The sequence below is a fragment of the Narcine bancroftii genome, chromosome 12 (assembly GCF_036971445.1).
Source record: "Narcine bancroftii isolate sNarBan1 chromosome 12, sNarBan1.hap1, whole genome shotgun sequence".
Lineage (NCBI taxonomy): Eukaryota > Metazoa > Chordata > Chondrichthyes > Torpediniformes > Narcinidae > Narcine > Narcine bancroftii.
In genome coordinates this window covers 92810324-92837341 of record NC_091480.1, presented here as the reverse complement: position 1 = coordinate 92837341, position 27018 = coordinate 92810324, and the positions used below count along the sequence as shown (strand labels likewise).

At 43.1% G+C, this 27018-nt stretch overlaps 1 protein-coding gene across 14 annotated transcripts in view; it reads left to right on the top strand.

Moving 5' to 3' along the window:
- The window catches only part of LOC138746534 (tumor necrosis factor receptor superfamily member 16-like), a 314868-nt gene that overhangs the window by 188984 nt on the left and 98866 nt on the right, over positions 1-27018 (top strand). For 13 of the 14 annotated variants that reach the window (XM_069904795.1, XM_069904796.1, XM_069904788.1 and 10 more), the window contains 3 exons: positions 5234-5404; positions 8273-8324; positions 8675-8886. In XM_069904795.1, the coding sequence (XP_069760896.1) occupies positions 8881-8886 (6 nt within the window). In that variant the 5' untranslated portion in view covers positions 5234-5404; positions 8273-8324; positions 8675-8880. Of the gene's footprint in view, positions 1-5233; positions 5405-8272; positions 8325-8674; positions 8887-16595; positions 16812-27018 lie in introns of those variants that run through there. The other variant, XM_069904783.1, reaches the window with a different exon arrangement.

Below are 27018 nucleotides of genomic sequence, written 5' to 3'. Positions count from 1 at the left end.
GTGAAATCCTTGTGGAATCTCGTATATTTAACCTCATAAACTAGTGAAATCCTTGTGGAATCTCGTATATTTAACCTCATAAACTAGTGAAATCCTTGTGGAATCTCGTATATTTAACCTCATAAACGAGTGAAATCCTTGTGGAATCTTGTATATTTAACTTCTCATAAACTAGAGAAATCCTTGTGGAATCTCGTATATTTAACCTCATAAACGAGTGAAATCCTTGTGGAATCTCGTATATTTAACCTCATAAACGAGTGAAATCCTTGTGGAATCTCGTATATTTAACTTCTCATAAACTAGAGAAATCCTTGTGGAATCTCGTATATTTAACTTCTCATAAACTAGTGAAATCCTTGTGGAATCTCGTATGTTTAACTTCTCATAAACTAGTGAAATCCTTGTGGAATCTCGTATGTTTAACTTCTCATAAACTAGTGAAATCCTTGTGGAATCTCGTATGTTTAACTTCTCATAAACTAGTGAAATCCTTGTGGAATCTTGTATGTTTAACTTCTCATAAACTAGTGAAATCCTTGTGGAATCTCGTATGTTTAACTTGTTTGGTCTGTTAAATGTCTCTGAGATGTATCAGCAAATTTCTTTCAATGTTTTTCACCTTCTCCATGTCCAGAAGGACTTTAATCTCTAACATGACTGTCCTCAATGTCAAACCAGCATATGATTGTTGCATCAGTGTTCTAATGAAACTGAAGTGAACGGGCATCAAACTCTCACGAAGATGGAGCAGGCCACTTGAATATTCATTCCCTGGACCAACATCAAACTATGGCTGTAGGGTGTACCATTTCTAAAACTCATCACACTCACAGTGTAAGTCCATGTCCAGTATGGGACAATAACTGTTCTTTTTATATAACATCTCTCAGCTTAATTTTTAAAAAAAAAACTTTATTTTTATGCTTCATATTCTTAATTTCCACTGAAACACCTCCAGTATACTGACATGTGAAGATCCAGATCATCAGCGAAGTAATGGAAGCTGCCATCAGTAGTGCTAACATACAGCACCTCCACTTTCAACAGTGTACTTAGCTTAAGATCTCCCCTTGGTCGATTCAGTCGAAGAGCCAAGATGAGACTGACTGTCTTGGGTAAATTTGTACCTCTCACTTTGTTCGTTTTAGATTGGTCACAGTGTTTGAGCTACCGAAAGAAAATAGACACACACGCTGAGAGCAGTTCAGATTATACAAATGTTTATTACAAATTCAAAAGCTGATTTCACACTACAATATGCAAGCCCTTCCCAACTATACTTATCAATGCTTGGACTGGTCCCGACTGCCGAAGCGAGGCAACGACTGCACACTTGTAGTAGGTTGTCGGGGCGCCGGTAGCAGCTTCTCCACCTCCCCTGACCGGGACGTTGGCTGGACTCCAGAAGTTCTTCTTCTTCTTGCTGAGAGATGTTGCCACCTCTCGGAGAGTCTCAAACTTCAGCAGCGGGTCCATGACTTATATTACCCAAAAACTGCTTACCCAAGCACCTATTCCCAGCACAGCAAGAAAGATAAGCAAGTAAGCTAGCATGCTAGGCTTCTAATGAATAACATAATTTTCAGCTTATCACTTTGAATACAATGGTTTATTTTGCATCAAGGCTAGGCCTCTGACAGTCTGTGACCAAAACAAGCAGGAAGATTAAATGTTCTTGGTACACAAGAAATTTAGCTTATGTCTGCTGATTCTAAAACACAAGCAGGTTCTCAGCCTTGCAAAACCCAGAGCTGCAAATTAAAAAAAAACAGGTTAGAATCTTCCTGGTATCACTGACTGGCCTCAATGTCAAACCAGCATATGATTGTTGCATCAAAGTGTTCTAATGAAACTGAAGTGAACGGGCATCAAACTCTCATGAAGATGGAGCAGGCCACTTGAATATTCGTTCCCTGCATCAAACTATGGCTGTAGGGTGTACCATTTCTAAAACTCATCACACTCACAGTGTAAGGATTAAAATAAATTTAATGCAAGCAAATTCTGTTTTATGGCTTTCAAAATGTTGTTTACATATTTTTTTGCAGTGTCCTGAGGAAAGGTCTTGGCCATGTTAGAGATTACATGTTCTTAGTTTAGTTTCTTTGTTCTACGAAATGGAGAAATTAGAAGAGCTCCGATAATATCTATTGAATGTCTAACAAAGTTTTAGCACTGTCTAACAATGTTTAATAGCTTGTAACAACGTATAGCAATGGATAATAATGTTAACAAAGTTTAATAAACTTTGGAATACTCAACTCAACTTTAGTATGGATTTGTTTGAATGAGTCATAGACAGCAACAACAACATTCTGATATCCTCCAAGTGATTATAAAGGGAACTGGTCACTACACACAGGAACAGGCTTAATTTCATTTATAGCCCCATAACAGGCTCATTTGGCCCACAAGCCAAAATACTCCAATTAACTTACAAATCCCTTACATTTTGAAGGGTGGGATGAAACCAGAGCATCTGGAGGAAACCCATGCAGACATGGGGAGAACATACAAACAGCGCTAGATTCGGACCTGGGTCACTGCTGCTGTAACAGCATTGGGCTAACCGTTACGCTAACCATGTTGCCCTCTAGCTTCTCTCGCACCTCTGAAGAATTCAAAGGACAAGAACTCCACCGCTGTTCATCCCTTCCATATCACATACCATCCCAACTTGGAATGATATCACTGCCCTTCATCAGTGTTGGAGCTGCATCCTGGAACAACTTATCTATCAGCACTGAACGTAGGCCTGCAATGGTTCAGAAGGTGGCTCACTACCAGCTTCTCAAGGGCTAATGGGAATGGGCAATAAATTTCGGCCTTGCCTGTGATGCCCAGATCCTGAAAATGAATTTTTAAAATATCAGCGCAAAGCTTAACTCAGTGACTCACCAATGTTGGTTAGATTTCAAAGGTTACGTAGAGCTGGTATCGTAATTAGCTAAAATGGACCAGCCTGGGAACTGCTGACCAAAGGATATAGTGTTTGATAATTAACTTTTGTGTTCTGTTGATTAAAAGCATTTAATACTCTGCCAAGTTTCACCTGGAGATAACAGCATGACACTCAAGTGTTCATTGAATAGTTCAGTAAGTTATTAAATATTGTCTGACATCAACCATCTTTTGCAAGTCTGTTTCCATTTGTCTAATTGAAACAGAATCTTTCTAAGCAAATAAGCTGTGCATTTAGTAGCATTTAACTGAGTAACTTGGGCTTCTGTTGACTCACTGGTGATTCAGTTTGAGTGCTAATCTTTAAAATGTTCAATGCAAATGCTGTGAGCATTTAGTTACATCAGGCCTAAAAGCTCTGAAAAGCACTTAATTAATTCCTTATTTTTGGTCGAGGGCTGTTACTTTTTTCAAAGATCTTGCATAATAGCTGGCTCTGAATGGGCAACTGAAGCGGCATCATCTGCAAAGAGTACACCCAATTAAAACAACCAGTTCTGATGAAGAGTTTTGACCCTCAAACATTGACAATTCCTCCCTCACCACAGAAGATACGCGACTAGCCAAGTTCCACCAGCAGATTGTTTTTAACAGTCAGTGAAGGTTGTTTTGAGCAGTTGGGATCTTGCTGAGTTTTGCATAAAGAAACTTTAATTTCATTGATATATATGAAAGTACAGAACATTAACAATATTTCTCTTGCTTACGTGATATTACCAGAGATTTTGCCTTTTACTGGTTCGATGCTCCTTATTCTTTACAAGAGATCAGATGTTTCCAAAAATACCTTTTAATGGGCAACCATTTTAATTCCATCTACCAATGCCACAATTACCATAAATATGTGTATATAATGTGAAAAATTTTGTACCAAAATTTGAGCTCAAAATAGGGGGGGGGTCACATTATAAACACATATTTACGGGAGCGCAAATCAGGCGGGCGAGGGGGAAGAGAGATGCCAGCACGAATTGGGTGGGCGAGGGGGAAGAGAGATGCTAGCGTGAATCAGGTGGGCGAGAGGGAGAGAGAGAGAGAGAGATGCCAGTGCAAAACGGGCGGGCGAGGGGGGAGAGAGAGATGCCAGTGCAAATTGGATGGACAACGGGAAGGGGTCGTATTATACATGGGGGTAAACTGTTTCTCCCTTTATACTCGGATTTTACTTGAAACGCATTATACATGCATATTTATGGTACATATCTGTCCATGGCCTCGTGCTACCAAATCAAGGCCACCCAAAATTTGGAGGAACAATAATTATATTCTGTCTTGGCCCTTTCTCCAACCAGATATCCACTTTTCCAATTTTCATTAACCCTCTTTCCTGGTGTCTCTCTTTCCCTACCCTTCTATATCCTTTCCTCCAGCTCCCCACCAACTTCCCTTCCCTCTCCTACCCAAGAGCTACTCTTCTTAACCCTCTTCCCTATCATCTCTCAGCTTCTTTCTCTTTTTACCCTCCCACCTGTATCCACCTATTACTTCTCACCTGTTAGCCTGTGCCCCTCCTCCTCCCCTTACTCCCTCCTCTCCTCTCCTCCTACCCCCTTCCCCCCAACTTTTTAATTTACCAGTCCAAGGGCTCAGGCTCAAAACTTTGATTGCCTTTTAAACTTCCAATGGATGATGTGTGACCTGCTGAGTTCAGAAACTATTTTTTTTGTATTGCACTTGACCCCTGCATCTGGAGATTTTTTTTTGTTTAACTAAAATACCTCTATATCCTGTGTTGGGCCTTCTCCCTTTCTCTCCAAGTATTGGTACCATGCAGATCTTTGGGACCTTCTGAGTGATTGTTCATTCTGTGGTTATTATGTAGACTTTGAGTTTGAGAATCAACAAACTATTTTACTATGGCTACAGTGGTCACTGAAACTTTGGTTCTTCTCTGCTGTCCTGAAGGACATTTTCTGTCTGTCACCCCGAATCAAGATTCGGAGTGACAGACATTTCTCAATTATATCATTTCTAAAGCAGTGTGCAGATCATTTTCAGCATTTACTGATCATGGTCACCCAAATCCTCATGGTTTTTAAAAAAATTATTTTATGTTCCAAATTTAACATTTAAATACAGTAAAACCCCGGTTATCTGGAGATTAAGCAATTGTCAGTCTCGAGCAACCAGCAAAAAAACAAAAATGAAAGTAAATAAGAATAAAATAGAGTACAGCTCCAATGATCTGAAATCGGATTCTCCGCAATCCTCAGTTATCCAAATATTTAAAAAAAATAATGATATCCTCATTTATCTGAAAAATTTTCAGAACCAAACTGACCGGGGACCTCAGACCCCCAACAGCAGCGGGAACCTTAGCCTCCTGGCAGGAGCAGGGACCCCAAGGTCCCAGGCAGGAGCGGGACCCTTGAGCTCCCGGCACGAGAGGGGCCTCGGTGGGGAGATGTCGATGACCGGAGGGGGCCAGGATTTTTTTTGGGTGAGAATTAAACTTTATTTTAATGTTTAAAAAGCCATCCCTTGTTGTTTGATCTTTCAACACTGTTCCAAGTGATTTCCTGTTGCCACTGGGCTGTTTTAAAAAAAATCACCGGTCCGCCGAAGAAAAATGTTTATTTAAAGTGAGCCCGGTCCCGACCATTTCAAATAATCGGAGTTGTACTGTAATAGGTTAAAAAAAATACAAAAGTTTAAAATTGGCATACTTCGTTGATAGTTCGACAATTCCCCACTCGCACGCCAGGTGGATTCATATATTAGACTGCCTGGTGAGCAGAAATCAGTAGATCATGAGGCAGAGGTTAAGTTTTAGTTAGGCATTGTAAGAATGCACTTATCCATATTGAACCAATCCCCAAAGGATCTGGATACCAGTGATTTAACTGTAATTAAGATGCATCAAAATAAACTATTAATGACTGGGTAAATGAAATCAAAATCCAAATACTCTCCTTCTTGACAATGGAAGTTGCGAACTGGCAGAGCTAGAGGAACTCCAGGTGCAACCCTGATCCCCAGTGCTGACTGCGTGGAATTTGCCCATTCACCCTGTGACCCCATATGTTCCCCTAAACCCACTCCCTACCCTCTCTGGTTTCCTTCCACATTACAAAGGCACACAGTTTATGGGTTAATCAGTCAATCAAAATGGCCCCCAGTGTACAGCTGATAATCTGGAAAGGGTTGATGAGGATGTGGCAAGGATGTTTCCCATGGTAAAGGGTTCTAGGACAAGAGGGCACAACTTCAGGATAGAAGGGCATCAATCAGAGATGTGGAGGAATTTCTGTAGTCAGAGGGCCTAAGTCTGTGGTACTTGTTGCCACAGGCGGCTGTGGAAGTGAGGTGGTTGGGTGGATTTAAGGCAAAGATTGATAGATATTTGATTAGGATTACGGGGAGAAGGCCGGGGAGTGGGGCTGAGTGGGAGGACAGATCGCCTTATGATAGAATGGCGGAGCAGACTTGATGGGCTGATTGCCCAACTTCTGCTCATACATCTTGCGATCTTGTGAGGATGTGAGGAAGAGAAAAAAACAGGATCAATGTAGGATTAGTGTGAATGGGTGCTTGATGGTCAGCTTGGAGGGCTGAGGGCTGGCTTCTATGCCGCATGACCTCTGTGAGAAGTAAATTTAACGAAGAATTAGTTAGATCATGAGGGATAAAATACCTACCGCACATTTTTCCCAGAAACTTTTCAATCCTACTTTCTAACCATTGCCCTGGAATAAGGAACAAACCTGAATTCAGCTTTGATTCAGATGGAGTAGCATTCACTCATGCCTTAAAACAAGAGAAGCATTATTTGTAAGTATGTTAATGTGGGCATCAATTGATGCCTGGGTCCAGCTTAACATTCACAGTAGGGAGAGGTGATCTACTTTTGAAATCCAGACCATATTGTCATGTTGGCCAAATCTGGTGATTAAAAGAGGCGATAAGGCCATAAGACGTAGGAGAAGAAATAGGCTATTCAGCCCATCGAGACTGCCTCATCATTCAAACATGAGCGATCCATTTTCCTATACTGCCCCACTGCCTGGCCTTCTCCCCATAATCTTTGATGCCGTGGCCAATCAAGAACCTATCAATCTAAGTCTTAAATACACCCAATGACCTGGCCTCCACCACCGCCTGTGGCAACAAATTCCACAGATTTACACCCTCTGGTTGAAGAAAATCCTCCACATCCCTTCAATCCTGAATTTGTGCCCTCTTGACCTCGACTCTCCCACCAAGGGAATCAAACTTTCTACATCTACCCTGTCCACGCCTTTGAACATTCGAACTGCAAACATTAAGAATAATGTCAATTTGTCTCCAGGAGTATTTACTGAAGGAAAAAAATATTAGCAAGGCTTCCTATCTTCATATCATGTAAAAATATTTTTAACTTCCCCTTTAATCACAGAAGCAGGTAGATGAAATCTCTGTTTGACATCCTCTGAATGTAATTCCTCTAACAATGCAAAATTGTACAACGTTAAATCTGACGGCACAGGGTGGAGTCCACTTAGGGATTTTATTTAGTGTGGTTTAACTTTTATGTTCTTTCTGCATTTACACCCTTCTTACAAATATAATGTATAAATATTCTAAAGAAGAACTTTGCAAAGTAAATAATTAAATTTAGCAGATGACTGTGTTCTTGTCGAAAACCTGGTATTGCCAAGATTAATAGGAAAAGCTAGCCGGAAAACATAAAAACACCTAAAACATATTAGAAATGACATCCCATGTTTAAATTAAAGTTACACCAGAAAAAAAAAACATAATTAAAAAAGATACGTCAATGGAAGTGCAGTTCAAGGATAGAATAATATATTCAATCAACATTTCAGTCAATCATTCATTTGCTGCTACTTTGTACGTTAAGGTAATGGCACATTTGTGGGAAGTGTGGATAAAAATGAAATAAACTAATGTTTATTTTTTCAATATATTCTCTCTGATGCAAAGTGGCTAAAAGTTGAAGATCAGGTTTGAGTATATCCCAAATTAAATTCTTTATAAAGATTTAAAGTCAAATTTCCACAACAGGTGAAGCACACAAGCACAAATACATACCACATATTTGTGGCCACTTACATCACCAAATTGGCAGCAAATTGGTGGCTGACTTCTTATTGAACCAGTAATGGAAATAAAAATTGGGACAGCTTCTGTAGCAGGTTCTGTCACTCTCCTTCACTTGAGCAGGGCGGGGGGGGGGGGGGGGGGGAATGAGGATGAGCTCTAAATCCTGTCGCAATTTGTGCAAAAATGATGAGTTGTGAATATGTTGATAGTCAATGGAGATCTGTTGTGTTATTATTGAGCAAGTAAACAAATTTTATTCACATAGGTCAACGGATAAAACTGTATTACTAGCTGTGGTACTGCTCTCCTGAGAACAGGTAGGTTAAAGATTCAACAGACGATGTGTATTTAGTTGGATATGTTTGGTTTGATGTTACATTTACCCTGTGTGCATTGGGTGAGAGGTATGTAAAGGTGGCACAGTTCAGTGCAACAATGTAACAGCGCTAGTGATTGGGACTGGGGTTTGAATCCCGCACTGTCTATAAGAGTTAGTATGTTCTCCCCGTATCTACGTGGGTTTCCTCTGGGTGCTCCGGTTTACTCCCATCCTTCAAAACGTATGGGAGTTTCGTCAATTGGGTGTAATTGGACATGGGCCGAAAGGGCCGGTTCTGTGCTGCATGTCAACATTCGATAAAAAAATAAAATTAGATATCTTCTCTAGACAGATGTGATGATGAAACAGCCTTTGCCATCCTCTCTCAGCTGGCACCATCCACTCTTCTGTCAGTCAGTCTCCTTCGACCTTCACCCCATTGTTGACAATGGCATTTTTCACCCTGCTTTAAAATGTTTGGCTGAAAGTAGAGAAAGGGGAGAATCCCAAAAATACAAAGTATGAGATGAAACCACTTAACCTGGGAGAAGATTATGCAGGTACGTAATCTTTTATCCAAAACCCCACCCCAGCTGAGCGCCTCTGCCCTGGATGAAGAAGGAGCACTCACCATGCTTAGTACACTCATTCTCCTTCCTCATCCTAGTGTTCGCTCTCAATCGTACAATATCAAATATAACAAGGCGGCCACCAAGGTCAGCTCTCGCGAGACCTTGTTGGTGTTTATTTTCACACATTGGCCACCTCTGCCATAGGCGCTATTTTGCATAGATATGCCCCCGACTAGAAACAACGTGCGGGGGGTGGGGGGAGCGGCAGTTTGCAGCAGCCCTGGATGGTGGGGGGAAGGGGGAGAGGTAGCTGAAGTGAGATAAAGTTAGACCACAAAATTACTAGTGCTGAGTCCTAGTGCTGGATGGGGGTGGGTCTTGTTGGATCATGTTTGGCACCAAACGTTAGCTTTGGTGTGCAGACAAAAATTACAGAAGAAATGCTTGGCTTTCGGGGGATTCGGTTTTCAGAATTTTGGATAAAAGATTATGTACCTGCATCTGCACAAGATACCAACGTCTTAACTTTAAAAAATAATCAGGATTGTCTCATTGACACAGTTTGTCAGTGAATATCATTTACATGGGATTCATTTGAGGACTGGTTCACATTTAATTCTGATATCCTCAAGGTTTATTAGTCTATAACCACTGCACATCAAAACAAAAAAAAATTAATCGAGTTATTCAGTGCAGAGCAGAGAGAATGGTACACTCTCACACGTGGTGTTTTCTAATATGAAATATTAAATTAATCTTACATGCCTGAATCTCTGGCTTCTTTAAAGATGCTCCATCATCTTCTGAGCCATATTTATTCCTCAAACAAAATATTCAAATGAGTTAATACAATTAATGTCATATTTCTGGGACTCAACGGCCTGGTGGAGACGCTGCCGGAGCTGTGCTGGCGACAGCATTGCCACTGGTACGGACCCGCGGCGAGTGATGGAGCAGAGATGCGGCGCTCCTGCAGGGCCCAGCCACCCAGACGACTGCCGTCAGCTCTGCATGAACTTTGAAGGACTCGTTGAGGGAGCCGACGGTGGTTTACATTGAAATCCAGTGACCGCGGGTCTGCACCAAGGATGGCGGCGCCTATTAATCGGCAGCAGACTCTAGGGAATTTAAGGACTGGAGTAGGCCACTGGAAGATGGGAAGATCATGTACTGTCTGAGAAGAAGCGGAGGAGACGACCCGCCGGGACAGTGACCACGGCGGCGGACCAGTGAGCGAGCTCTGTGGCCGAAGGACCAGTGCAAGCAGGGGGGCTGCTGGGGGTCTCGAGGCGAGGATTCCGTGGAAGCTCTGGGCTGCTGGAGACTGCCATCAGGAGACTCGCGGATTGTTGGAGTTGGGCTCGAACTGGGCTTAAGGGTACCAGGTATCGGAACCAGGATGCGAGGAGGTGGTGAGGGGTCCCTGGCCATGTCGGAGGTTCGGATCTGGAGCTCGGATCGCCAATGGTTTGGACTGGACTCTGTGGCTACGTAAGTACAGGAGGCGAATCTATGGACACTCGGTCACTCTGAGGGGGATTCCCTTTTGCTTCTCTCTCTCTCTCTCTCTCTCTGACTGTAAGAGGCACGTAGGCAATTTCTGCTGGTGGCGAATCTGTCTGCCTTGCACAGGCAAAAAGAAATTTCATGTAATATGACACTGTTTTATTACTATGGTAATAAATTGGATCTTGATCTTGATGTACAACAGCTGATAAGTATCCGACCTTACAGATGTTATCACTTCAAACATAGTTAGATGCCTGTAAGACATCTGCAGAAAGAATACCAGTTTTCTATACATCGAAAGACAACTGAGGAAATGTCCTTGAGTATGATTTATAAATTTGGTGGGAAATAAGTTACTTGCTAATAGTCTGCAAAAACATTTTAAAACAAAAGGGCCTAATCAAATTCTGGATAGTCTTGTATTTTTTTCAGTATGTCAAACACAAATTTATTCCTCCTAAACTGTGCATAATGAATGTGAGGACTTGTTCAGTTCGTATAAATCACAGAAATCAAGGCATCAAGCTGACTAATTGTGAGCTGACAGGATGAGTTAGAAGTTTTAGTCAATATTGTCCAACTATGAATGCTGAGAACCTGGAAATTGATTGTTTGGAACTGCTTATTTCAGCCCTGTGCAATATAAGATAAATATTAGATGGGAATTGTATCGTGTCACGAGGGAAAATTGACAAGACAATTCACAGTGTGAATCATACATCAGACATGTTTTGAGCATCAGATGTACATGTTTCCCTGTTGTTAGACATATTAGACTACATTAACTAAAGATCAACCGTTCTTGATCACTCATTGGAGAACAATGAGGTGGCATGAATGGCATAGTGGGGCCAGCATGGTTGGTATTGCAGTTAGAGTAATGCCTTTACAGCACCAGTGATTGGGACCAGGGTTTGAATACCGCGCTATCTGTAAGGAGTCAGTACATTGTCCCTGTGCCTGCTTGGGTCTTTCCCGGGGCTCTGGTTTTCTCCCACTGTTCGAAACATAATGGGGGGTGTAGAATTGGGCGGCGTGAACTCGTGGGCCCAAAAAACCTGCTACCATGCTGTACGTCTACATTTAAATTTAAACAAATACTTTGACAATGCAGAATTAGATAGGGTTATATTCATCAAGTCCCAACTTAACTTTCTTCGGAAGAAACATGGCTAGCGTAGAGCACAATGCTGTTACAGCGTCAGGATTGGGGTTCAAATGCAGCCCTGTCTATAAGGAATTTGTACGATCTCCCCGTGTCTGTGTGGGTTTCCTCTGGGTGCTCCCACCCTTCAAAACGTACTAAGGGTGTAGGAAAATTGGGTGTAATTGGGCAGAATGGGCTGGAGGACCAAAAGGGCCTGTTACCATGATGCATGTCAAAATAAATTAAAAAAAAAAGCACACCTCCAACCCCACCCAGCACTAATAGGAGTTACTGATTGGCCACACCACTTGATTGATCTCAACCCATGCAGCTTAATCCCATAACTTTCCATACAGTGATCCCCCTCTGATACCCTAGGACCACTAAGATCCTGATCTGTATTCCTGCATCCTCTATCCCAAGATTAACGGCATACTCACACACACTGTACCTCCTGCTCCACTATTTCAACCATTCCCCGATCATCAACCTGAACACATTTTCCCCAGCCGGCCCTACCTCAGATGTTGACCATTCCCTAACATTCTTATCTAACAGACCCCCTGCAATCCCCCCATCTGACTCAGGTCCTGGATAGCACATTTTCATTCATGAGAAGGTGCAAGAACTTTTGCAAGATGGATCCCTGACCAAGAAAATTGATGATGTAACACCGATGACTTTTTTAACAAGGCCCTATAATGGCCAACATTTTAATGGCCATCAAGTGTACTTTTTTGGAAAGTTGTTGAGCCATTATTAAACTCAAGACATAGGGTCATATAAAGGGCCAAGTAAACTTCAAACAATCAGATTATTTTCCAAAGCTTTTGTATACCACTATTGGCAATAAGTTTCATTATGCATGGGGGTCAACACAATCTAAATAGAAGGGCTTTTTTTGGACATGGAAGACAGAGCAGTTCAGTGTCAGACAAAGTCTGCTTATCACTTTCTCATCTGACCTGCAGCAATTAGGTTCACTGAGAAGTATAATGGGCTCAAATGAAAATGAGGAAATATGGTGATCTGCCACAATGTAAAGAATTGCTCTCATATTTTCCAGATGGAGTCTTGGATTCCACTCAAAGTGGAAATCAATACATTTCAGGCTATGAGAAGAATCAAAGGGAATGGGATGAGACAGGAAAAGAATTAACCATGATTTGTTGAACACCTAGGCTTGACTTCTCCTCCTCCTCTGCATTTTGCAACTCCTGCATTCTTTTGTCTAGTTTCTTTTACAGTGCTCTTACCATCTACCTGTTCCCATTCATCCATTGATGGATGGTGCTAATGCAGAGTCCCAACCAGAAACATCCTCCATTTTAAATTTAAAAATGTTAAATTTAGGCCCCAGAAGTCCATGCTGCCGAATTTACACCCAATTATCAACACCCACTGGATGTTTCAAATGGTGGGAGGAAACTAGAGCCCCCGGGGAAAACCCACGCAGACGGGGAGAACATACAAACTCCTTACAGAAAGCACGGGATTCGAACCCTGCTCGCAATTACTGGTGCTGTAAAGGCGTGGCACTAACCGCTACGCCAACCGTGCCATCCCTTATTTCTTTGCCTTTTGACCTGCTTAATCTCACCAGCAGTTCTCTTTTTACTTGTGCCAATCTTCTGTGCACCCCTTGTGCACAGACTTGAAGCTTTCAACTCTAGGCTGAATGGTCCTTCCCCACGCTGAGTGGTCAAGGGGCAAGATTCAGTGGAGATGATACATTTTTTTTCAAGAAGGCTTTGAATGTATCAATGAATCATTTTCTCTGTCAACTTGATAATCTCTTCCTGTGACAGATCTCAAAATAGAAACTCTATTTCAGAAGTCTGGTCTCAGGTCTGCCCAATGCAGCTGGTTTAGTGAAATTAAGACCGTGGTGTCAGTTATGTAGACCTGGGAGAGGACATTGATGTTGGTTCATTTGTCCTTCCAGTAATGGAGGATTTTGTAGAGACTGTGTTGGTGGTTTCTTTCCAGTGACTTGAGGTACCTGCTGCAGGTTTCAATAGTAGGCATAACGGCAGGGCTCACTGCAAATGAGGTCTTCATCTTCAAACATCATTGTCCTTGTATAGCGTGGTGGCCAGGTGAGAGAGTGCCTTTGTCTTATGGATGTTTTTCTCTGAAGGACATCCATGTACTAAACCCCAAAATCCTTACTGTACGGCAGTCAAGAGGAAAGCAACAAGGACAAAGAGATGATCAATTCTCAATGAAAGAAATACTCTGAATACTCTTCGATGTGACTCTATCTTTGACATTAGTATCCCTTTGTACTTTGAACCATTTGGTAACAACTCACTGCGAACACTCAGTGAATGGGTTGCAGAGTCCTTTCTCCAGTGCCTGTGTCTCCACGAAATAGGTGGTTGCAAGCTGTCTACATGGAGAGGAAGACGTGTCACATGTGTTGAATGTAGCTCGATATACCTGAGGACCATTAAAAATAGATCTCAAAGTGAAATTAATTTCTGTATTTCACCCATAGACTGATATCAAAGTCTGGCGCTAATGCATAAGCAAATGAGGAACCCTTGGCCCAAAGTCAGCACTGCATTTGAAAAGAGAGGTTTAGGTATGTGGGATGCAGTAGTTATGAAGAGAGGTAACAAAGGGCTTTGATATCCAGGTAATATGTGATGTTTTGCAAAACTCACGCGGAAGATGACTTGTAAGTACACAAGGTATTTGCAGTGTTCCATTTTGTCTGTGATGTCCTGGGCTTTGTCCATTACCTTTTGCAGTGTTTTCTTCTCAAAGGTATTGGTGCCCTCCAACCAGACCATGATGCAGCCGGTCAGCATGCTTTCTACGACACATCTGTAGAAGTTTGCTAAAGTTTTTGATGTAATACTAAACCTCCTCAAACTCCTGAGAAAGTAGAGATGCTGACGTGTTTTCTTCACAATGGCATTTGTGTGTTGGGTCCAGGGAAGGTCCTCTGAGATAGTGACTCCTAGGAATTCAAATTTGCTCACCCTCTCCACCTCTGATCTCCCAATGATCACTGGATTGTACAGCTCTGGTTTTCCCAAAGTCCACAGTCATCTCCTTGGTTTTGGTGACATTGAATATGAGGTTGTTGTTGGTGCACCACGCTGCCAAGTTTTCACTCTCTCTCCCATATGCTGACTCATCGTCCCCTTTTTTATACTACCCATTACTGTGGTATTGGCAGCATATTGGTAGATGGTGTTATTGTCCCACTGTAAAGTGAGTAGAGCAGTGGGCTAACAAAGCAGTCCCGTGGTGCTCTGGTACTGATGGAGATCGTGGAGGAGATGGTCTTACCAATCCTCTCTGGTCTGGAGGTGAGGAAATTCAGGATCCAACTGCACAGTGGGATATTGAGGCCCAGGTCTTGTAAGAGGACGTATGCAAAAAATCCATCCATCGCCCACCCCCGATAGTGGCCGCTTCGACCGACCTCGCCTCCAACCCGAGTGGCCTGACCGGCCCGATCATGAACCTCAGGGGGGCAAGCCCTTGCTCCACCCATTCCAAGATCAATCACCAATTTGCATTAAGATGTTCTCTTGCCTCCGACCAGATGTCATTGACTCACGCTGGGCTCCAGTTCAGAAAAGGCTCCCATTCACCATCTAATATATGAGTGAATAATGCGATCAGCTGGAACCTCGCCCGATAATTGCACAGGGTAGATACAGTATCGGGTTGCACACTGGTTCTCCGCAAAGACAGACTTGGAATTCCTAACCCTTTACACAATCTCGGGGCATCCCAAATGGCGAGAGGCAAGTCCGACAACACAGCAGTCAGTCGCTATCACGTTCTCGTGATGTTAGGTGATTGACCCAAGTTACTTGCAGCATTAGTAGGTTACCAGCATACAGTGTGTGTGTGTGTGTGTGTGTACGTGTGTGCACGTGTGTCTGTGCACACATGTCTGTGTCTGTGCACGCGGGTCTGTGTCTGTGCACGTGGGTCTGTGCACGCGGGTCTGTGTGTTTGCGTATGTGTAGGTGTCTCTGTGTGTGAGTGTCGATCTGTGACGACGTGTCTGTGTGTGAGACTGTTTGATGTGTGTCTGTGCACGCGGGTCTGTGTCGGTGCACGCGGGTCTGTGTGTGAGCGTATGTGTAGGTGTCTCTGCGTGTGAGTGTCGATCTGTGACTACATGTCTGGGTGTGTGAGACTGTTTGATGTGTGTCTGTGCACGCATGTCTGTGTGTCTGTGCACGCGTAAACATGAAATTCCGTTCTCCTCACGATCGCTGAAGATCCAGCCTCGTGATTTAAGGGGGATAACGACACTGAGTTGTCCCTTCATTGATGTCAACTTCGGAGCCCGCCGGGTGAACGGGATGGAATCTGGTCCCGAGGAAGAATGACACTCTCTCCCCAGTAAAGGTGTCACGGGCTGAATCTACACTCTTGTAGACGGAATTTCATGTCTATTCTAACTCGAAGAGAGGTGGATGCCGGAGACGGTGTGAAGATCTAAAGCTCTCTATGTCAGAAGGAATACGAGGGGGATAGACAGAGCAAATGTAGATAGGCTGTGTCCACTGAGAGCAGGTGAGAGACCAACCAGAGGACATGGGTTGAGGGTGAAATGGGGAAATGTTTCGGGTAACTTCTTCACAGAGAGCGGTGGGATGGGAGTGTGGAAACAGCTGCCAGCTAAAGCGGTGAATGGGGCTCAACCTTAACATTTAAGAAGAATTTGGACAGGTCCATGGAGAGGTATTGAGGGCTATGGCCTGGGTGCAGGTCATAAAGTAGTTCGACACGGACTAGAAGGGCCTGTTTCGGTGCTGTAATGTTCTATGGTTCAAGGGCTCTTTCAGCACAGAGGAAGGTCTTGGGGCATGACTGCCTTGCAAGAGCGGCCACACACGATTGAGGGAAGCAAGTTGCAAGAGGCGTGCTGCGGCCTCAACCCCCTTGATTTAAAGGCTTTCTCTCGGGCTTGTGGCTGACGATCTGGTCTGCAATATGTCAGATGCCTGTGGACTGGGAGGAGATGATGGACGCAGCCAGCCAACCAGTGACAAGCTGGTGGAGATGATTTCAATGGAAATGCGGCGTGTCCGGCCCCTGGGCGCAGTCTGGGGTCCAGGAACCAGCACTCAGTCACTGCTTTGATCTTCAGCTCCCAGCTGGGGCAGGGGAGATGGAATAAAGGGTGCAGAGCACATCGCACACAGTGCAATCCTCGGCCGCTGGAACACGGACAAGAGTCACGATGAGGATCGCTCCATTTATTTTGCTTTTTGCAGCGGTAAGTGATTTGACTTGACTGCAGTTTGAGTGTGTGTGCGCTCGCCAAGATCCTAGCTGGAGTCGCCAACATCAGGGGAAACAAGCACAGGGGCTCACGCTTCTTTTAAAATCCACTCATGTACTCAGCCAACCTCGAGATCTGGGTTTCAAAGTTTGAGGTCGAGGGAATGCAAGCAGGGAACTGGATCTCTGGAGATCGGGGTCGCTGCCCAATGAACGGAGATTTGGACGGGAAAGGGAGTCCCGTCAGTGAAAGCCCCCCCAATTTCGTGTTTTGCTTCTGTGAATCCACTCCGGGGGATTGATTTATCTTCGGAGATCATTTTAATGCAATTTAATTTTGCAGTCAGCCTGGGTCCAATTCATTAGCACAGATTAAAGAGGATCTCGGCGTCTTTTGGGTTAATGCAGAAATGCCTCCGCCCGGGAGAATGATGCGGAGACCATCGCTTCTGGCTACATTGAAGCGTTCCTATCAGGGTCCCCCCCCCCCCAACCCTAACCTATCAGGGTCCCCCCCCCACCCTAACCTATCAGGGTCCCCCCAACCCTAACCTATCAGGGTCCCCCCCCCCACCCTGATCTATCAGGGTCCCCCCTAACCTATCAGGGTCCCCCCCACCCTAACCTATCAGGGTCCCCCCCCACCCTAACCTATCAGGGTCCCCCCCACCCTAACCTATCAGGGTTCCCCCCCACCCTAACCTATCAGGGACCCCCTCACCCTGACCTATCAGGGTCCCCCCTAACCTATCAGGGTCCCCCCCACCCTAACCTATCAGGGTTCCCCCCCACCCTAACCTATCAGGGTCCCCCCACCCTAACCTATCAGGGTCCCCCTCACCCTAACCTATCAGGGTCCCCCCCCCACCCTGACCTATCAGGGTTCCCCCCCCACCCTAACCTATCAGGGTCCCCCCCACCCTAACCTATCAGGATCCCCCCCACCCTGACATTGTCCCATCACTTTGTCACCCAGAGCTCTCCTCTCTCCATCACGGGATTGAAGCCCATCGATTCTCCACGATGGGACAGATGCCCGAGGGGGTGCGGGGAGAGCGATCGGCGCTAACGTGCCCTCGGATGGTGGTGGAGAATCCCAGACGGGGTTTCCAGGTCGGAACGGGCTGGGGAACCTCTGATCTGCTGGGGTCACTTGTCTGAATCTGGGAAATAAAAGCAGGCGGTCGTCTCCCACTTTAAACTCACCGGCAGTCCATATTATGTCGCGAAAAGGGTGGAGAAGATTTTAAAAAAGAAACCCGTGGTCAGTTCCAGGGCCAAAAGAATGGGTGCAGGAACTCTGGCGAGGAACAGCCACCGCTGAGTCAAATCACATTGGTGCATTGCATGGATGTTCTTGCATGGGGACGGAAAGGGTAGACACCCTCCTGGAGGGAGACCCGAGAGACCAAGGAAAAATAAAATGCCCAGCAGGCTAAAAACGACCCCGACCGCAAGTCCAGGGGCTACCTTCTGGAAGCCAATGCGATCTTCAAAGCCGGAGAGAGCTTGAAAGGGTCCCGAGTCTGTGGGACAACTCCTGCAATTCGTTCCGACCGGCAAGTGGCGCAGTTTTAAACGGAGCTCGAGTCAAGAAGCTGGGCAATCTGAATCAGAATTGGAATTTATTGTCAGGAAATTCGTTGTTTGGCATCAGTGCCATCACTTAAAAATAAATGAGTTGGAGCAAAATAAGGTAAAGTGAGTCTATGGTCCATTGTCCATTCAGAAATCTAATGGCAGAGGAGAAGAAGATGCTTTTTGTACCATTGGGTGTTGGTCTTCCCAATGGTAGCAGAGAGAAGAGGGCCTGGCCTGGGCAGGTGAGGGTCTTTGAGGACAGAGGCTGCTTTCTTAAGATCTCTTGTAGATGTCATCAATGGAGTGAAGGCTGATGCCCAATGATGGCGCTGGCTGAGTTTCTAACTCTCTGCAGTCTTTTTCCTGTCCTGGGCATTGGCATCTCCACATCAGACTGTGATGCGACCAGTCAGAATGCTCTCCATGGTACACCTGTAGAAATTTGCAAGAGTCTATGGTGAAGTGCCAGATCTCCTCAAACTCCTCGGGAGGTATAGCTGCTGGGAAGCCTTCCTTGAGATGGCTTCGATCTGGAGACCATTAACCAGAAACATGTTCCTAAAGCATTAGACCATTGGTAACCATGAATTGATTTCAGAAATCCATCTCTCTCTCTCTCTCTCTCTCGGGGCTGAGGATATGATTAGAGTTATCCCACTGATAAAGTGTGTGGGAGGTGGATTGAAAGTCAAAGACTAGGGATATGATTTGAAGATAAATCGAATAAATAATTAGAAATGATGAACATAAACAGTCACAGCTGTGAGGGTGAAATTGATTATAACAGTAGTTCCAATTAGATCGAGTGGATTAAAAGTGTAATATTTATAATTTTAGAGAGACTTGGCTTTATAATTAATATTGTCATTCAAGATTCAAAGTTATTTTATTGTCATGTAAATGTGATATTATGTGAAATTTCCTTTAGTCTACCATAAGGCCGACACAGATTTGCTATCAGTAGAAATTGCCTGGTGCCCCTTATAGACAGAGACAAAAAGTAAAAGAGAGTCTCCCCAGAGTCACTGACTGTCCATGGCTTTGCCTCCAGTGCTTCGGGTGCTACACAGATCTCAGTCCAAACCATCAGTCATGGTTCCGGCCTCGAAGCTTTAAACCCCCATTTTTGTCCGCGAGAAGTATTATTGAAGTCTTCCCCCGTGCAAGTTTAGGGTCATGTGCAGAATTGGGTCTTCGATCCAAAACTTTAACTTTTTTTCTTTCCACAGATGACTGAGTTTTTCCATAATTTCTGTTTCAGATTCCAGCATCTGCAGCTTCATTTGTTGGTTTTTTTCCCCCCACCCAAAATTGTCCTCTGTGTCTCCAAGTGGAAATCATTAACGTATCAAAAACAGACATGGTCCAAGTACTGAACAGTGATGTTCAAAAAACACTCCAAAACTGTCAGTAACTGGAGCACCCCCCACCCCCAAAGCAAAATATTGCAGATACTGGGAATCTGAACTAAAACAGACCTGCTGAGATTTTCTGGTGGTGAATGTGGAGAGGGGAACAAGGCTAATGTTTCAGACAGCTGACTTTTCATCAGAATTGGTGAAATTACTACAGGAGTATAAACACTGAAAATGCTAAAGCACTCAGCAGGTCAGGCAGTATCTGTGGAGAGAGAAACAGCTCATGTTTCAGATCTAAAACCTTTCCTCGAACTGGGGACAGCGTGAGTGCTTTGCACTGTTTCTCTTCCTGCAGATACTATTTGACCTGCTGGGCTTTTCTAACATTTTCAGTTTTTCTATATATTTTTCAGATTTACAGTATTTGCAATTTTCTGATTTTCATTTACAACAGCGTAGCTGGTTAAGTGAAGGCTGCAGGGAGCTAATTCGTGGTAGCACTCTTGATCTTCCAGTCAGATCACTCAGAGCACTGTTGAGCTGGGGATTCTGGCGTGAACCCCAACCCTCTCCACTGCAGCCCACAGACAAACTCCTGGTTGGCGAGAGGTGTCCAGCAAAACAAGGGGATGATGAGATCATCCAAAGGACCCAAGCAGTCAGGCCACACATGAGTGGCGCTGCCTGTCCCCTACAATGACCCACACTCACCATGCTAGCCAGAGTCTAACCCTGACAGCACCAGTCCTCACAGGCTGCATCAAGCTTCACTCCATACTAAGCTATGTGACAAAGAGGTCACCATTTCTTTTTCAGAGGGCAATAGGGAAAGGAAGTGTTCACTCTGGGTTCTTGAAGCAACAACACCATCTTCCTCTACAAAATGTAGTTTAGCCCCGTTCCTGATTCCTTTAGCATCTCAATTTTCCTGAGCACTAGTTAAGGTGTGTGTTATTTCATTAAAAAAAAATTTAGACATACAGCACATGCAGGCAGAGGGAGAACATGCAGACTCCTTACAGACAGCTCTGGATTTGAACCTGGGTTGCACTATGCTAATTGAACCACCCTAATTTTGACTATTTAAAGTGTACAAGCCCGATGTTAGTTTACACAAATGACTGCTTAGCCCTGATGAGGTCAGTGATCCAATGCATTAATTCTCTTGCCCTGCCACAGAGGGTCTGCTGAGCACTTCCATCATTTTCTGTTTTATTTCAGATTAAGCAATGAGTTCTTCTTTCTCCAGGCCAGACATGTTGATGCCTGCTGCCTCTAATTCATTGTTTTTACTAATCCAGGTTTTTGTAAGTCTGTATGCACCCACTCATCCACTTTCTTTGTTACTCTGTTCTGAATTTCAGTAGAGACAGATAAATACAATTTGTCCTCAATAAATCTGTGCTGGCTTTCATTGATTTATCAATTTGATTTGCTGAAGAAGTTATTAATTTTCTCCTGGATTATTTATTTTTAAAATGTTACCACTACTGCCTGTAAACCAACCATTTTCAAAAATTTTCGATTGTTACCCCCACCCCCCCTCCACCAAGGGCTGTGCTCAAAATTTATGAGCCCCCTTCCCTGTGAAGCAATGAAGTTTTTGTTTCTGTATTTCTTTCCTACCGACTATGTTAAAAAAAACATTAAAAATGTTACATGTGGAGAGAAGAAAAGAAGGCATAAATGTGCTGTGGCCCCAGGGGGCTGTAGGGCCCCCTTTGAGAATGGCTGTTGTAAACTATAATTGTCAAATTTACCCTTCTCCCCTTACAAACAATACGATTTTACTTGTCCTTTCTCACTTTCCTGCGTTTAACCCTCTGGACTCATATCCCGGTTTTCAGGGACTACCAATAAGTATATTTACTCCGTGTCTTGGCTTTCAGGGACTATACTCCCTGAACAAGCACATATACTCAGTGACCCCATTTCGCGGGACTGGTTTTATATCCAACCATCTGCTGGTTCGTACTGGTGTGGTTTACCTGTGGGCCCAGACTGGAGTATATATTATGAAAGGTTAAAAATGGCAGGTGTTCAAAGGGTTATGGAGGACTGGAGCAGTGCCATTACTTCCTTTTGTTGACTAGTTCAGGATCCATCTCGATCCTAGCAGGTCCATCAGTTTTTTTCGCTCCTCCTCTATTATTATCTCATCTGGTATCTGATTTCAGATTTATTGTCAGAGTACACAACATCACATACAACCCTGAGATTCCTTTTTCTGGCGCGGTAGAATTACCACTAATTGGTAGTGCAAAAATAAACTGCACAATTAATACATTCCTAATTTAACACCTCGACCTTATTTTGTACCTCTACTAAAGGAAATCCATTTGGTTCCCATTTGTTCCATCTGTGAACCCCAAATCTATTGTTAATGTGACTGCAGAAGACTTTTGGATTTCCCATTATGTCAGCTAGCATTCATTTTGTACGGTCCCTTTGCTCCACATTTCTTTTTAACACCATCGACTGCATGCACTTGACATTTAACATAATTGTTCCATGTATTTTCAAACTCATATCAACCACATGCTCTATTCATGGTTCACCTTACTTTAATCACTTAGAAGAGGAAGTCTAACTTTACCCTTAATGCAAACATTCCCAGACTTTACCTGAAGTTTTGTTTCAATAGCCGTCCACTTCTCATCATGGTTTGACCTGGGTCAGATTCCTCCCCGTTTCACTGAAATTACCCTTCCTTGCTTTTATTCCAGATCGATCTTTGCTCTTCATTGTGACTTAGTTACAAAACCAGATTTTGACCCGAAATGCCAACTGTCCATTTCCATCCAGGATTCACAATAAATGTATGGAAAAGCATACATGACCGTAAAGTGTCACAACAAGTCTCCTTTCTCTTGCTCAGATGGAGAAAATGAAAGAACATCAGCTTTTTCATTACAAAGAGAGACTTTTCAGCTCATTAATGCTTGGGAACAATGAAAATAACAGCTGACAGGCTTTTTTATCTGGAAATTGTACTTCTTTAATCGACTACTTTCTGGAAGAAACCTATTTACGTACAAGACCAATACTAGAGAATATGTTTAGATTGGAGATATAGGAAAGAGGGAAGAAAATTGCCAGATTTTTTTAGGTTCTTTATGGTGCTGCTTTTTATGACTTTCATGATAGAGCAGGAGAGATAGAAAAGGTACATTTGACTATAAGGAACAATATGAGTGATTAAACAATAAATATTGAAGTCTATCTGAGAAAGGGAGGATTGAAATTCATCGAATGTTGTCATCTTTGGGGTACTTTGATACAGAACTGCAATTACTCATTTCTGAATCAATCAGAGCTTGGTTGAGCAGTTTTCAAATGTATTGACTGTAGCCATTTCCTTTTCTCTTATACCACAACACAAATAGACTACTGGTTAGCTCAATCCAGTCTTAACCACTACTCTCCATTATACCATTTTCCTGCTCTTTAAAGGAAACATTTTCGATGAATTAATTCCCTATTTTTAAAATTGGATTCAATGTAATCCTTGCTTTCTCTTTCGACTCAGAATCCAAATCCTGATTGCAGATTTTCAACTGTTATGACTGAGTTACTTTCTGTCATCAGAAGGGAAGTTCATTTGTGCCTTTATCTATGAATCAATAGTCGAAGTGTAATGGATAGAGACTGCCCTAATAAAACATGCTTCCTGCTATCAGCACTCGACAACAGTGTGTTCTGTTGGTGTATCTGTCAAGAAAAATGATTATTTGAAAAACAATATAAATCAGAAGGCCTTGCATATCTATGCTCATTGCTAATACTCAGTAGTCAAGTAACACCTGTATGCATTTAAATTTTGAAATGTGCATCTATAGTGTGCACGTGGTAACAATCTAATAAATCCAACAATAATTGATATGTAGCAAGATTAAAAACAAGCATGCCCTATTAATCTTGTCAATTTACTCCACTATTAAAGAAGTCTTATTAAAATTTGAACAATTTCATTTGTAATATCATAGTATTAATTTTTGCTTCCTGGGAAACTACTGTATATTCAAGGTATTTGCAAAGTTGGCTTTCTATATAGCTTAAGATTTTAGCCATCATTAATAATATCTCCTAAAAAGTATTTGAAGTTCAACAGACCATCAAGGAAAAAAAACTGGTTCCTCTTGTGAGAGAAAATCCTTGTAAGGAAAACAAAAAGGAAGATTTCCTGTAATTAACTTTCTGAGCACTGCTGGTGTATCAACTTCAAACAATCAGGCGCTTGTTCGAGCTGTACATATAATTCTGCATTTGCATATGGGCACGTTAGTTGACTTTGTTATTTCACTTTACATTGTCACAACTCCACAGCTTGAATGGACAGAAGGAAGAAGTATCCAACGGGTAACCAACTCTCTCCTGACAATTTGCCTCCTCATTGAATACCTTAGTGTAGCCGGAGACATTACCTCTCTGGGTGGATTTGGGGGTTGGGATGCATTGTTCGCATCCACTGAGGATACTTTGTTCTTGTATTGAACCACCTAATGCATTATAATTGTCATCCCTGATTAAAACTCAAGACAAAGCCAAGTTTATTGTCATCTGTTTGCACGAGTACAAGCCAACCCGTACCTCGGTGCAAAATATGCAGGCACATAGCATGCATACCAGAGAAACACACGCAGGACAAGTATTCATGTCTACACATAAATAAATAAATAACTTATATTGAAGACTCAGATGGTTAGAGTGAGCAGACATTTGACATTCTCACTGTTGAAACTGCATTGTACTGTAAAACTACAAAGGTACTGAATTAATTCATGGCCTAATAAAGCATTTCTATCTCCAATGATAAGCAAATAAACTTTATACATTGAAAAATAATGGCTGCTGGTCAAAAGCAACATTAATATTTAATCTATCCAGTCTATAAAGACTTGTGTTTCTGCTTCTTACGTGCAATTTTAAGGGACAGATTTCCAGTAATTTAACGTGAGAAGTTTCATTCTTGAATTTAAAATCAAAATATTCTTCAGAAAGAATTCATCCTCCATGAGCATGGTTGATAATTTTGAGGAAAGGAGAAATTGCAAGCTCTTAATTTAAACACGTTAAATATTTTGCTAATTCTTTCAATTTCACAGCAACCCGTGAAGTTGATTGGTGTTTTTCTAACTTGGCCTGTTCACTACTCCAAATATTAACAACAAACGTGGATCTCCCAATGACCACCCATTTCAATTCCCATCCCATTCTGTTACTGACATGTCTGTCCATGGTCTCATGCCCTGCCAGCTTGAGATCACCTGCAAATTAGAGAAACAACACCTCCGTCTGGGCATTAACATTGATTTTTGTTAAAGCACCCCACCTCAATCTTTTTCCCTCTGCCTCCTATCCTCTAGCTCCCCCCCCCCTCTCTTCCCCTCTGTTTCCTTTCACAAACCCAAAATGAATTCTCACCTTTCCTCTTATCATATTCAATTGACACTTCATCTGTTGGCTTGGACCCTCCTCCCATTCTTCTCCCTTTCTCTCCCTAGTCTGTAATTCAGATGCCTGCCTACTCTTTGCTTATACCTTGAAGAAGGGCTCAGGCCTGAAATGTTGGTAATATATCTTTACCTCCTCCGGATGCTGCAAGACCAGCTGATTTCCTTCAGCATTTCTGTGTGTTTTTACTACAATCCACATCTGCAGACTTTTGTGCTTCACTCTGTTAACAGTTTTGAACTCTGCTTGATAGCATCATGGCATTCTTGATGAAAGGTTAATGACTATCTATTGCCTTCCACGGATTCAACATTAGCTACTATCTTCCTTCAGAATTTTGTGTGTTACTCCAGTTTCCCAGCATCTGCTGTTTCTCTTTACCATCCATACAACCCACTTGAAGCATTTAAAATTAAACCTCACATCAAAGCCTTTCTTCATCTTTGATTTTTTTAAAAAGTTCTTTTGATTGTCCATCAGAATCCGTGGATGTAACTGCCAACTCAACACCTAATTTCAGGTGGAGGTCACAACATCTGATTTTTTTAATTGGAAAAAAAAAGTTTTTTTGCGAAAGATTATTTGGCCCGAGAGATGCTGCTGTTAATTGCTTTTGGTTTGAAGCAACCAATTCAGCAATTGATGAGAACTTGGTTGTAAATTGTGTACAGGGCATCTGTAATACACCCTCTGTGTCTTGGTCAACATTTATTCTTCAATCAAGATCAATGAATACTTTTCCCCTTTTTGAATGCTATATTGCCCCCTTTTCTCTTCAGTCTTCATAAGACCAAAAATGTTGACTGGCTGCATGTCTTTCTACAGCAGACACGCCAAACAGCTCAACCACTTTCACCTGAGCTGTCTCCGCAGACTCCTCCTCAACAGGTGGCAGGGCCAATTCCCCGACAAGGAAATCCTGGAACGTGCTGGGCTCTGCAGCGTCTACACCCTCCTGCTGAAAGCCCAAGACAGAATGCCAGACAGCCAGTTGCCTAAGCAGCTGCTGTACATAGAACTGTCTCAGGGCAAGTGCTCAGTCGGGGGGGGGGGGCAGAAGAAACATTATAAAGATTGCCTCAAAGAGTCCTTCAAAGGCCTGGGGGCTGACATCAACACGTGGGAGATGCTTGCCCTTGACCGTCCAACTTGGTGCAGCTGCACAGGAGCCTGTGCAGCTGAAGTCAGGCGCATCATCGAGGCACAACTAAAACGTGCTGTTCACAAGGCCCGAGCAGCATCCACTGCCATGACAGCACCCACCCACTTGTGTCCCACAAGCCTTCAGGGCCGGGATTGGCCTCAGCAATCACCTCCGGACCCATAGTCATCAATCTCCCATTTGACGTTGAAGCCATGGTCATCTTCGACTACGAAGGACAAACAACAACAACAACCCCTGCCGTAGACGTCATCTAAGCTGCTGAGTTCCTCCAGCAAATCTTTGCTCAGTAACTCAATAGAGGCTGTCGAGTTATTACCATATAAACTGATGGTGAAATTTTCACACATGCTAAGTAGCTACTATGTTATACCAGAAATGTAATTGTGGACAAATTTGGAAGTGCTTAATTGGACAGAGATACTTAGTGCCATCCCAAAGTTCTAAAAGGTGCCACATAAGTGCAAAATCTTCATAAACTTGTCTTGAATGCTGACAAAGTAACTAGCCCAGACTGAAACTCTGGAAAGAGAATCCATATTTTCAGAACTTGCCCGTAAAGAATTTTCCCTTTCTCATGTTGGAGTTGTAGAATAGGATAGAGAGTTGGAAAGGCGCAGACACTTCTGGTGGAATGCAGTTCGCAT